Source organism: Artemia sp. Qi Xiang Cuo, chromosome 6, assembly GCF_049724085.1.
Source record: "Artemia sp. Qi Xiang Cuo chromosome 6, ASM4972408v1, whole genome shotgun sequence".
Lineage (NCBI taxonomy): Eukaryota > Metazoa > Arthropoda > Branchiopoda > Anostraca > Artemiidae > Artemia > Artemia sp. Qi Xiang Cuo.
In genome coordinates this window covers 34,577,927-34,591,527 of record NC_142799.1, presented here as the reverse complement: position 1 = coordinate 34,591,527, position 13,601 = coordinate 34,577,927, and the positions used below count along the sequence as shown (strand labels likewise).

General features: G+C 35.7%; 2 protein-coding genes across 5 annotated transcripts in view; one reads left to right on the top strand and one right to left on the bottom strand.

The window, feature by feature from the left end:
- The window catches only part of LOC148951156 (protein adenylyltransferase Fic-like), a 464,238-nt gene that overhangs the window by 78,720 nt on the left and 371,917 nt on the right, over window positions 1–13,601 (bottom strand). The window lies entirely within an intron of this gene.
- LOC148951160 (TAR DNA-binding protein 43-like) overlaps window positions 1–13,601 on the top strand; it is an 83,705-nt gene that overhangs the window by 41,830 nt on the left and 28,274 nt on the right. For 3 of the 4 annotated variants that reach the window (XM_089090683.1, XM_089090684.1, XM_089090685.1), the window contains exons 4-5: window positions 5,260–5,390; window positions 6,809–7,038. In XM_089090683.1, coding sequence (XP_088946809.1) covers window positions 5,260–5,390; window positions 6,809–7,038 — 361 coding nt within the window. Of the gene's footprint in view, window positions 1–5,259; window positions 5,391–6,808; window positions 7,039–11,971; window positions 12,909–13,601 lie in introns of those variants that run through there. The other variant, XM_089090686.1, reaches the window with a different exon arrangement.

Below are 13,601 nucleotides of genomic sequence, written 5' to 3'. Positions count from 1 at the left end.
GAGGCTGGCAAGGGAGCATCCACAATCAGGTTAATATTTGGTGGAAGTTTAAAATTTTGGGATAGGGTAGGCCTAAGTAGTTTATAAATTCCAGGAGTACTTGCAGTGCATTCAAAGAAAAGATGTTGCAAAGTTTCTTCAGTCAGGTTGCAGAGTCTACAATTTGGGTCACTAAAGTGCTTCTATCTGAATTGTTCTCTTCTCACTATTACTGCTATGCTTTTTATTTTAAAGTACGCCCAATTTAATTCAGGCTCTTTGAAAATTTGAGCCAAAGCAGGAGGAGGCTTTCTATAAGGATGGCGGTTTCTAATTGCATCTCTAAGTGCGATTGAATAATTTTGAGCGAGCTGTGGGTTGATAGACTTTGCAGTCTCTGCGGCAAGAATGTCCACTTTTTCGTTATAGTGGATGCCTACATGGCTAAGAATATGCTGGAAAGCCACTGCTATGTCAACCTTATATAGAGAATCAAGCTGTTCTCTTATCTCCTGCAAATCAGTGTCCTTTGCGTTCCAGGTTTGGATTAGTTTAAGAGCAGTCTAAGAATCCGAGAAGATTGCTACTTTGCTGAAATAGGGAGGAATATTTTTGACTGCTTCTAGTGATTCAACTATTGCTGCCAGTTCAGCCGTCAAAACTGAGGAGTTCAGTGGGAGAGGCTTTTGAATGGACAGAGAGGTCTGTGGAATTATTGCTGCTGCGGCAGATTTATTCCCTACTAGGGATCCATCAGTATAAATGTGCAGATGATCTTTAAACTCTGTAGCTTTTTTTCTTAAAAATTCAGCCCTAATTAGTTGGTGTGGGTTATTCTCCTTTTTGTGATGTGTAAGCTTTAGGCTGACATTTGGTTGGCAAAACTTCCATGGAGGAGGAAACTTAAAAGAATTAACCTGAATTTTATCCAATGACCAGTTTGGACAGAGTGCTGAAAAAGCTTGCCATGAGGCGATCCTGATTTTATTCTGCTGTCTAGCGCTCCCAAGACCAAGAATGAAAATGGAGTGCCGCTCCCCGTAGGCTTGGATCCTGGTATAATATTTAACAGTGGCTTTGGCTATTCTCTCGCTTATAGGGACAACTCCTGCTAGTTTCCTAGTGCGATCACTAGAAGTGTGTGGATACAAGCCAAGAGCCAGTCGCAGTGCCATGCTCTGGATAGTTTCCAGTTTCAACATGTTTTTTTTATTTGTATGGCCATAAGCAACTATCCCATACTCCATTTTTGGCCTTATATATTGTTTGTAAAAAGTTCCTAATACAGTTGGTGAGTTTCCCCATTTTGTAGAGGCAAGTCTTTTTAGAATTACAATCCTTTTCAGGCAGACCTCTTTCATCACCTCTACTTGTTTATTTCAAGTCCATCGATGGTCTGTTTTCAATCCCAGTAATCTGCTTTTTTTGACTAAATCAAGTCTCTGTCCTCCAATAATTATTTCAGCCATTGGAGTGGAAATGTTTTTGTTATTGAACATCATTACTTTTGTTTTTTGGGCTGACACACTCATTCCAAATACTTTGGAAAATCGAACTAATTTGTTCAGAGCAGCGTTTAACTTTCCAATTGCTTCAATATTGCTATATCCTACTTTCCAAATGGTGGGGTCATCAGCAAAGGCTGCTAGCCCTAAACTCTCACTTGAAAATTCGTGCTCGGATAGTAAGAGGAGGAAAAGAAGTGGGCCAAGTGGCGATCCTTACGGTAAACCCTGATGGAGTCTAAAAATAGGGGATGTAGCTTCATTGATCTTCACTTTGAATGTTCTATTATTAAGGAAATCAGAGATGAAATAGATGAATTTGTCTGGGAAGTTCATTGTTTTTAAAATCTGACATAGCTTCTTCTCTAATATTTTGTCAAAAGCAGATTCGAAGTCAACAAATGCTGCTACGAGGACCTTCTTTTGACTTTTAGCATTTTTAATAGCCTCCTCCAGCGCGAGAATACAATCAATTGGGTTGAAGCCTTTCCTAAAACCACACTGCTGTTGCGGAAAAAGGCCATTATATTCACAAAACCATTCAAGCCTTTTCTTTATCATCTTTTCCATAATTTTTCCAAGGACGGGTAAGAGTGATATAGGCCTGTAAGAAGACAGCCTTTCTGGTGGTTTGTTTGGTTTATTCACAGGAGTAATTATTGACTTCTTCCAAATTTTGGGAAAGGTACTTTGCTTCCACGATTCGTTATATACATCGATTAGAGTAGAGTAGAGTAGTAGAATATTTTTATTTATAACACATACATAAATAAATGTCACAAAACAGCGCACATGCCTAGTGGTATACTTTAGCGCTGAAAATACTGCCAACGAAAATACACAGCCATTTTCTAACTAAATTTTACAACAACGAAAAAGAAAATCCTGATGAACAAAATGCTTAGCATGTCATAAGATATTTCTTCACCAGTCTTAGAAAATGTCGCTTGTTGCTACATTCTCGAACTGATGCAGGAATTGAGTTCCAGATTTTTGGGCCAATGTGACGGATGCTGAATCCCGCTCTCGATGTCGGGCGAATTTCGCACGAAAAGTCTGAAGGATGCGTAGTAGGATAATTATGAAATTGAGAATTAGTTGAGAAAATGCCGGAGAAATTTACAGGTAAATTACTATATTGATAATCATGACAAATAATAGAGATAGAAATTAAATGAAGTTGGTACAAAGAGAAAATTCCTGAAGTCCCATATAGGTGTCTAACTGAAGTTCTGCAATCAACATTAAAAAGAATCCTCATTGCTTTATTCTGAAGTATTTGAAGAGATTTGAAAACAGACGGAAAGGTAGATGCCCAAACCGAAATGCAATAGAGAAAAGAGAGCTTTTCTAAAGAGCTTTTCTAAATATCGACTCTGAATTGGTTAACATCAAGTAACTTATTTCATCCTCTCCAGATGCTGAGTCCACATTCACTTCCTCCAGAGCTTCAAGAAGCTCTCGCTCTGTAAATAGTTCCAGAAATTCCTCCTTGGCCTTTGTTTTGTTGTGGAGTTTGCAGACATGCGGTGTGAGATAAGGAAATGTACATGGGGGCTGGATGTTCGAAATATTTGGAAAAGGCCTACGCTTTTTGTTGGTTACTGGTAAAGAGAATGCTGTTATGGTGCAATGTCTGTATAACACCATCTTTTGGATTTTTTCCCGCTAATCGATTGATGAGGCATGGACATTTGACAGTGGGCTATTCATGTCTAGTTTATTTGAGAAAATTTTTCATAATGATCTCTTTGCATTTAGGCCTACTTTTTTACTTTAGTTTCTACTCTACGAAGATGCTTACGATTTTCTGGGCTAGAAAACTTATGAAACGTGTTTCTAAGTTTGCCTTTTTCATCGACGGCCTTTTTACAATCATCATTACACCATACTTTCTTTGTCTTTTTTGGTTGGCGTTGTGTAAGCTGGTTGGAAGATATTGGAATGGATTCTAAAGCAGCGTTTTTTAGAACAAGTGTTAGGATTTAAGCCTTTTGGTCAACCTCCAGAGCTTGAAAAACCGTTTCATAATTTGTATTACTTAAGATATATTTGAACCTTTCCCAATCAGCTTTCTTATGATTAAATCTAAAGGTAGGTGGCACAGTTTCACAGCTCGTATCATTTATTGTGGTCAGAATTGCCAAATGATCTGTCTGTAGGTGCTGTACATTGCGTATTGTTACATGTGGAAGTAGATATGCTGGTCCTATTTGTAGGTCAATTGTTGAGAAGCTTCCATTCCTTATATTGTAATAAGTGTTTAGACCAAACGGTATAAGGACTAAAGCATCTGGGACCTCTAGAATCGCCTTTTCAATGCACTTTCCTGCTGTGTTTGACTGATTTACATCCTCCCAAAGGGGACTATGGGCATTAAAATCACCGCACAAAATTGTTTTTTGCCCGGTTAGCTGCTCACGTAATACGTTAAAAATTGGATTTCTTCCATTGGGATTATAAAATGAACATATTTTAAGGTGATCACCATTTTTTAGGTGAAGAATGACCCCAACCACATCTACATCGTGATTATATGATTTAATTGGCACTAAAGAGTGAGATAGATTATTTTTGACAAGTACAGCAACACCTCCACCCTTGGGGTCGGAAGACCTATCTTTTCTATATATTTTGAAACCAGGAATGCTAATCTTTTTTATCTCATGTAGATTTGTCTCTCGCAGACATACAATGTCGGCATTATTTTTGCTTAGCCAATTTGTTAAATCTAGAAGCTTAATCGATTATAAGGAAATCACATTCCATCGGAGGATTTTCAGTGCATTATGGTCCATCATTTCCATCTAGATGTGCCATATCAATTGTTTCACTGTCGCTTGCAAAGGAGAGGAGATTATGACATTTCAAAACAAAAATATTGAAATGCACGGACGGGGAACCTATCAAATTAAGGCATGCAATATCATTTCAAACACTAACAGCAATGATATTTAGTAATCTTTTGATGATTAATTTCTGCTTTTTATTTGAATAAATTGTCAAGCATTTGAGAAGGGGCGATTTATTCTTTGTACATCAAAATATATGGTCTAGTTTAATGACCTAACTAAAAAACGGTTTTGTAACCAAAAATAGAAATTGGAAAAAGTACCTCTTTTGTGGGCTTTGGGATTTTTTGTTCTTTTTCACCTTTGGACTTTTTTGTAGTGGATTTATTGCGATCTTTTAAAAGTATGCTCAAAATGTTTATACTGTAAGATATTAGCTAAACGAATAAATTTTTAAGGGTTTTGGTGGTTCAGGGGGGAAGAACAAGCTTGAAAATTAATGTCAGGAAGACTAAGTTGCTTAGACTAGAAATAAATGAGAGTGAAGATTTGATGTTAGGTAACTAGAAGTTTCGTCAAGTGGATAGCTTCACTTACATAGGTAGTATAGCGGCAGAATGGCTCCCTTGTGTGCATGTGGTCGCTGGTTTCCCACAGGTGACAGATTTCTTTTATTAAAATTTGAATTACTTTTATTTCAACACTTTTCTCCAATAAGAAAAAACAAGCGGATTAAGTCGAACTCCTAGAGGGAACTGAGTATCATTCAAGAGATAAATTTGCTTGTAGTGAATGATTTTGTAATGGCGAATTATGAGTGAATGTAGATGGATCAATATTTGTTGTCGACAATTTGTTTCCCATTGATCTTCTACAACACTGCATAAAATTGCGGCCAAGCTATCTAAGTATCTATTGTCATCAACCGTTAAATATATGTTTCTTCGATTGTTGTTTCTGATTAGACATTGTCTTTTAATTAGACTGAAGCAGAAGCGTCCCATCGAGTGTTTGTCGGCCAGTTAAATCCAACAATAACCGAAGACGAATTAAAAGAATATTTCTCGGAGTTTGGAGCAATTGCTGATGTCCATATACCCAAGAACCCTTTCAGGTAAACTTAAATTGTATCTCTAATTATTAAAAAAAGGGAAAATTACTTGGTTGGTATATAGGGTAACGAAAAACTCAAAGAACCATATTAAACTCTTTTAGAATTTATTTTTTAAGCAAGTGAACATACAAGCATATTAATGTTTCAACTGAAAAAGTTGTCCGTTATGTATACGCTTTTTTGACTTCAATGCATTTCTTGTAGTGTCCAGAATTTAAAGTGCAATTCTTACAATTCCAAATTTTATAGCAATCAGAAACCAATTTTTAAAGTTTTGTGCGAGAATAGTTTTATCTGACCCTTTGAATATGAAAAACACCGACCCTTTGAATTTATAACGCTACTGTAACTTCAGATCGAATAATCAGGAACAGTTTTCGTTTTGAAATATCTGAAAAAGAGGATTTTCCGCATATACGTAAATTGTTCTTCCAACTGATAAAAGCCTGAACTTAATGTGACTCTCATATGTAGAATCATTGTCTAAAGAAGAATCTTATTCATTATTAAAAAGACAAAACTTGAATTTAAAATCGGATTAAATGGTAAAACATCTATGGAGCATAACGTGTAAAATGTTTATTTTAGGCACCCCAACAGTTCATCCAAAGTTATCAAATGATGAGAATTAGCATACCTTACAATTATTTTCATATTTTAATGAAAATAAGTGGTTGTGTTGCACGAAGATTACGTCATGTTCCTATATATTTTTTCGGACGTGAGTGTTCGTCTGGTGCCCCCCCCCCCCTCTCCCCCTTTTCAGAGACCCTCGATCTAAACGGAAGCAGGAAATTCTGTGAAAATGTAAGGGGATATCAGAGATTTTCATAAGGTGATATTAGGTGACTCAGGATTTATTTTGCTTGAATTGAATTTTTGGGATAACTATGGCTAAAGGAGTAACTATATCATTTTGCTTTTTGAAGATGTATAGGACTAGTCTGCTTGTTAAAAGAAAGTATTATTTTATTATTTAAGGTCTTGCCTTCAACAAAAAAAACTTGTTGATAAATCTTGCTATGTCAATTTCTGGGTTGAGAGTTCCTGAAAATATAGCTCCAAAATAAGGACATAAAAGAATTAGTTTTCTATCTTAAGAAGGTCTCAATAGTTAAGCAATACTCAGGTTCTCCACAATAATAATGGAAGTCGTGGCTTTCACCCTGTTTCAGGATGAACTATTTAACATTAAAAATCCGAATCCAAAATGAACTGTGTTTGTAATTTACTATCGAGAAAAAGGAACCAAAGAGAGAAAGGGTACTAGTTCACTGAAATAATTTTCCGGAGAAGAAGATTCTTCTACTCCAATAATTTTAATATTGTTACACAAATCGCTTCTTTTATGCACCTCCAACCTTCATAACCATCATATTTTTGAGTTTTTCATTCATACTAATTGCTATTTTTTTTAGGGGTTTCGCCTTTATAACGTTTATAGAGCCAAATGTTGCTGCTCTGATTACTAAAGGAGAGCATGTCATAAAGAACAATCGAGTGAAGGTCCTTGATGCGAATCCCCGAAAAAACAAGTCACAGACTGTGGAGAAAAATCAGAGAGAAGGATACTATGACCGCGGCAACGGAGGAGGAATGACTTGGGCACCCCGGCCGGTACCCAACGAAATAGGAAATCAGTATTCTGGTAAAAATTCTATCAATGCGTTTCTAGGAGATATGTTTCGATATTGTTAGAATACTGGCCATTTGGCGAAACTATTCCCTCAGGCAACTTATTATTCCCTCAGGAATAATTGAAATTATTCCCTCAGGCAATCTTCTGATATGAAAATATGCCTTTTGCTATCTGGTGCTTGTACACAGAATTATACTGGCTGTTGTTAAATGTTTTTAGTAATCATAAACACCGGCCTTCCCAAAGACTTGAGACTGGGAGGAAGGGGAGGGGGTCTTAAGCCCCAAAAAATAACAGATGAGTGTAGCTTTCCTTACTTAATACAACATTTTTGAGCAGGTAAAACAGGAAATAAAAATAACAACAGTTCTAAGGTCAAATTTAAAATAATAAAGTTGAAATTTTGGGGATTTTATTGGGTCAAAACTATTATAAACAGAAAGAAACTAAGCTCTTCTGTAGGATTTTGGACATTTTTGGATATCATAAAATTCTATATGAGGGAGGCTGATGCTTTCCAGCAAATGTTTAAAATTATCTGTTTGGCTTTATGTGTAACACAAAAAAGATTGCCGCTCTTGGTTCAAAACCAATTTGAATAGGCGGTGCTGTCATTACCATGGAATCAATATACAGATATTATTTCAATCTCGAAGGTTCGCCAACAAATTTAGCTTTCATTTTCAACTGAGGCATACTATACTTTTCAAATCGTCTTTCTTTTTTGGTGGATTTCTTCTCAAATTACTCGTTGCATCACCATATTTTTGTATTAAGAAATCCAATGAACTAGTCACAATTCTATAGAAAACAACCGCTACTGATATAGAGTTTGGTTTTTAGACGAAAGCTTTTGCTTATTTCGGTTCAAAAAGATACGGAAATTTTGCTTTTTCTATCAGTCAAAATTTGGAGCCATTAGGATGGATAAAAAAAAAAAAAAAAAAACTAACTAGCTATAAAAAATGGAGGAAAAACTAGAAATATGCTCTCAGGGTAACAAGTGTGGGAGACCAAAGGCTGCCGAGCAGTCAAAGATAATGAGCAAAGGAAGATGACATAAAGCCAGCAAAATGGGCCAAAAGAAAAAAATATTGTGGCTATACCTCTAAATTGCTTCTATCATTTTTATTTTGCGGCTGTGTTCTTTTTTATTATTTTCTTACTCTTTTTCCTAGGAATATGTTTCGAGGAAGGAGCCCACGTTTCGGGAAGGGGCAAATACAGCTCATTTTTCTCATTTGTATAGTCTGTGAATGCTGGCTAGCATTCATATCACTAGTTCCAAGGATTTATTTTGCTTTCAATAAGGTTTTTCTATGCTCCTGAAATAGACCCGAAAGAAAATCGAATTCTCTTGAATATTGGCAACCAACCATAATGTTGACACCGAATGTTAAGTATTTTAAAATTTGTACTGCAGTATGGTAGACATTTTGGAAAGCTGAAAATAGTTTGATAGTTTTGACAGAAATCAGCCAAAGGAGTACGTAGCCAGTTTACCTTTTTACCCGTCTACTATTGCATGTCCACTATTACTGTAATTCCCTTTTTCTTGACGCCTTGTTCTTAACGACGTGCTATCCCGACCTGCTATAAAGAGCGTGAAAAACTTTCACCGCAACATGCGGGGATTCAAGATTTTTTTGTATTAAGAAATCATGTACAAGGTTAGAATTAGAAAGTCCTTGTTTTATTAGTAAATTTTGCACGGAAAACGGGCATTTAAATCCAGATAATTTTTCGTTCATTTAGGAAAAAAATCTAAGTGAAGCTCAAATTAGAAATCTGCACGATTTCTTCTAGTTGGACAATATTTCAGTTAAATAGTCTCTTCGTTTGCTGTTTATAATCACAAAAAAAACATTACATTGTGTTAATAAACTTCTTATGATCTTTTTTTGTCAGTTTGTTTACCTTTTTAGGCGTCTTTTTCTTTTGTTTCCGTATTATTATTTTTTTACAAAAAAAAAACACATCGACAAACCTGTACAAATTTTTTGTGGGTCTAATTGATTTCCAAATTGTCGAATACCAATTTTTTTTTTTATTCTAGAACACCATCATTTAAGTATATGGTTAATATACCAGTCTTAATTAAATTTGCGGTGTAAACAAGGGTAGGAGATTATCTTGATATCTAGGTTAATTTCTGTTTATATTTGCTTTCACTTTATGGGGGACAATGCTTGTTTATTTAACTTGTCAACAAAACATCGTTTACTCGAAAAGCTCTTGAAGCGTCCTTTCTTTGAAACTGAGAAAAGCACGCTTGAATGTACAGATGTTTAAATACTTTGATATCCGGCTTTTATTGGAGGTCATACCGCCCTTGTACATACCCCCTCTTCATCGCCCCTTCTAAGAATATGGCCGCGTGCACCTATATTTCTGAGCCTACAAAACTGGACACTATTCCAATGGAAAGGTTTTCGATAAGGTCTTGGTAGTGTTGTAACTGGTAAAATTGGTCACGGTCAAATTGGGTATTTTATGTTTTTTACCGTAATTTTACGGACCCCCATAAAATTAGTATTTTACCGGTATCTTACATATTTTTCGACGCCTTGGAATTTTCACAGCTTCAAAACATGCTATACTCTGGATAAATAATCTCTCTTTCTCAGGTAGACAAAAAGAGTTTTGGGTATGATTTATGGATTTTCTTTGTGTATAGCTGTATTAAAAGGTCGTTTGTGTGACTTCAGTATCTTGTTATCAGAACAATAAAGTGTATTTTAAATTATAGTACAGGTAATTTGAGTTTTGAGATGGTGGAATATTAGCTAAAATAAAATTACATTTGTTCTGTGAGCTGTTAAAGACAGAAAGGGCTACAAGTAGGATTGACATATGACAAACAAGAACAAAATACTTAAATTAAATAGCTGGGAAAAAAGAGAGTAATGTCAGCCAGTGGAGAGAAAAGAAGCGAAAATGACAGAAGCAGATATTTTGTCAGAGACTTCCGCTCAGTCGTCTTCAGTGCTAAAAAAAAAAAAAAATTGAAGTAACTCAAGCAGAGCAGAAGAAAAACTGAATCAAACAAACCAAAAAACAAGCTAGATTAAATGAAAGACTATTCACCAACAACATTGAGCAAGAATTCTCGGTACTTGTTAATTAACCTGAACAAACTCAAGTTTTTGATCTGAAAAAAACCGTTTCATAGCCACAAAGACAAGTGATGGGTGACAGAATGCATTAGTATGTAAGTATGACGGCACTAGACCCTCAAGGTCCGTTTGGTCCTTGAGGAGACGCGGTGCTGATCTCGGTTTCGTGGCCCTTCAGCCTGGAATTGCAATGGGGGGGGGGGGGGGCTAGAGGCCAACCATCCTATGCTTTCACACATCCTTCCTGCTTACCTTTCCCGGATTTCTCCAGATATCCATTTAGGGCTGGGTTGACTCTGGCTGAGCTTACAGAATCACGCTACTAACCCCTTCCCAAACTAAATAACCTGCCAAGCCAGGGATTGAATCCCCCCTATTTTCCCCTTGGATAATTCTGGATCTTCATTAGAAGGGAAATTGAAATTTCTACTCTCCTGTTTAAGTCAGAGGCAATCATATAGCATTATAGTAAAGACCCCCTAAGGGTTCAATGTATTAATATTTGTTCTTTTTTTCCCCAAAGGCACTTCGTGTGTAAGGGGTGGTCGAGTAAACTTTGGAGAGGCCTCAGTCCCTTGGAAATCGAAAGTTCCGGTGCCCTTTCTAAATTTTGCCTTCTTTTCAACCAATTGCTACTGAATGGGTGGTTACCGACTACAGTGTCTTTAAGAAATTCTTATTCTAGCTTAACGACCCTTGTGTTTCAGTAGTTGCTTTGAGAGAATCTTCATATATTTACATAATTAGGTATTCCCGTATTATATGGTACACTCTCGAGAAGTGAAGTTTGGTGAATGTTAATGAAATAAAACAAAATATGATGAGAATATAATAGTTTAGTAGCAAAATTATGGAAACTACAACACAGAATTATGGAAGGGGGGCCGCCCAGACCGCATTATATTAAATGCGTAACCTACCCAAAATACTAACTAAATACTTAATTAAAACATTGCGACAATGTTGTTTTCCACCGAGCCGAAGTTAATTGTCTGGTAAAAAGCCGGTTGCACGGTGAAAGACCATGAAAACCGGTTATTGTATGATCTTCACGATTTAAATTTTCCATTGTGTACCGGTTAATACGGAAGTACCCATAATTAGTTCTAAGGGAGAGACGAGGGGAGGGTGGGGGCATAAATTGATATATAATCATCAGGACTTTTGTTTGGGAGGGGGCACAAAAAACTTTTAGAAACGTATCAAAAATGTATTTTAACCAAAGGGATAAACTAGGCTGTTAATTAAATTAATGAAAATGTAGTTGATGAGATATTATCTTTTTTAAGCCCATGAAAATCAGAATAATTAAATAATTCATTAAAAGCTGAAAGTGATGCTTAAAAAGAAATGTTCGAATGTTTTTTTTTTAGCTACAGGGCAACCCTAAAACTCCAATTTTATCCTATATTTCCTAGGGAGTACGTTATTTTACCGATTTTACTTACCGAGTTTTTATTTTACGGTAATTTTACAACATAAGATAGTAGTGATAAAAAGGCTAAAGTTCAATAGAATGCTGACAAATTTAATTACATGTATAACTGAAAAGGAGTTTTACCACAACATTTCTAGCCAGAATTAAGTGTCAAAAACTTTTTTTTTTTTTACTTCTGTTTGGGGTGTTAATTCTTCTTGTCTCAATCATTACTTTAGAAATATTTTAGTATAACTTATTTGTTGACTTGTGTTTTTTTGGTAAATCAATAAAATAGAACGCCGTTGAACAAAACTTGTAGATTGTAGTTTATTTGTGTTTGTGTAAATTTACGTACCGACGAAGTGTCATTAGAAGATAATTAATACCTGTATTTTTACTCTGTTAGGAGGTGGAGGTTTCGGACCTAGTCCTGCAGCAGAAGGCAGCCAGGCAGCTCAAATAGCTGCCGCAGTTGCTGCTGCCCTAGCACAAGCTGGGGTGACCTCTGGGTCTCCTCACGGTCAAGGTGGCACTCCTCCCCTACCTCAGTCAGGTGGCCAGAGCCGAGGTAGTGGACAGTCGGAAAATTATTATGGATCGAATTACCAGGGTGGAAGAGGTCAGCCGGATTATAATGTATATGGTTCGAATAAGTGGTCAAGCTGAATCTTGTGACTATGTTGAGAGATCGGAAGTGTAATAGATTTGGAATATGTTTTTATCCCTTTATATTTTCTTATACAAGAAACTCAGTGATGAAAATTTTAAACCAGGCTTGAATATCTGGCGGCTTTAGGCGAATTTTTCGCCACTTTATTTGCTTTTGTTGAAACGAAAAGTTAAATTAAGTATTATTGATAGCTAATGCTTTACACATCTGAAAATATTTCATATTACATTAACGTCACGCTGCTGTTAAATATGCTTATTTATTGGCTACAAATAATAATTTTTCTAAGTTTAAGCAACTAAATATGTTTCCTCTTTATAATAAATTTTGTTCAATATTATTTCTTACTTGAATCACTTTGCCATTCACTCAGAAAGACATTTTCACAGTTTCTGGCACAAATGTATCAGATCAATAATCTATGGTGGTCTTCTTTTCTTAATCTTCTTGGAATTCTGTTTTATTTTACATGTTCCAAATCTAATAATGCTTCCAGTTATGTAGCGACTTCACAATTGAAGGAGAAATGAGGAAATCTAACACGTTTATGGCTTAGTGACAGTGACTGTGGTCGAGTGTGAATGGTGCTTGACTACAGGTTATCAATGTCTTGTGTGAATGTGTATTTCATATCTATTGTCCATTGAGTAATAAAAATACTGGTTTCATGTAACAGATGTTAAGTGAGGATTTAGTTTTTGAGTGGTGAAACTAACTATCGTATGAAGTTGAATGTTAAAGCGTCTCACAGGGCAAATAGTTTTCCAATTCTATTTACTTCTGAAGAAATATATGTAACACGTCTTTGCAGTACACAAAAAGGATTTGTTGTTGGTTATATTTTTTATTATTTACGCTGCGTTTATAAGTTTTTACGACACATTCATACCCTTAGTGAAAACAATCATGAGATTCCAGTTAATAATTTTAATGTAACAGTACAGGAACATGATGTTTGCTTTCGCTCTAGAAAGGGTTTAATGGAAGAATTTTGGAAATATATAGTCCTATTGTACCCTTTTTGAAAAAAGAGTGGCCACGGCCACGAGAAAAAAGACAACGACAAAGACAAGAGAAAAAAGACATTAAGTTCGACCCAACACTTTGCAATGTAAAAGTAAAAAAAGAAAGTAAGCATAATCATAGATACAACTGATACGTTTGTTTATGTTTTTACAATTAACTTCTCTCCTGGGAAATGCTAAGTGTTGATGTTAACCCTTATTCGTGAAAAGAGCCTGAATTTCCTCAGTTTAAACTACTCTTTGGATTTAATGATCTAAATCGTTGTTATTCTATCATGATGATTATAGATAAAAAATCTGGGAAGTTTACAAAATGTGTCAATAAAGATTAAATTTGATAT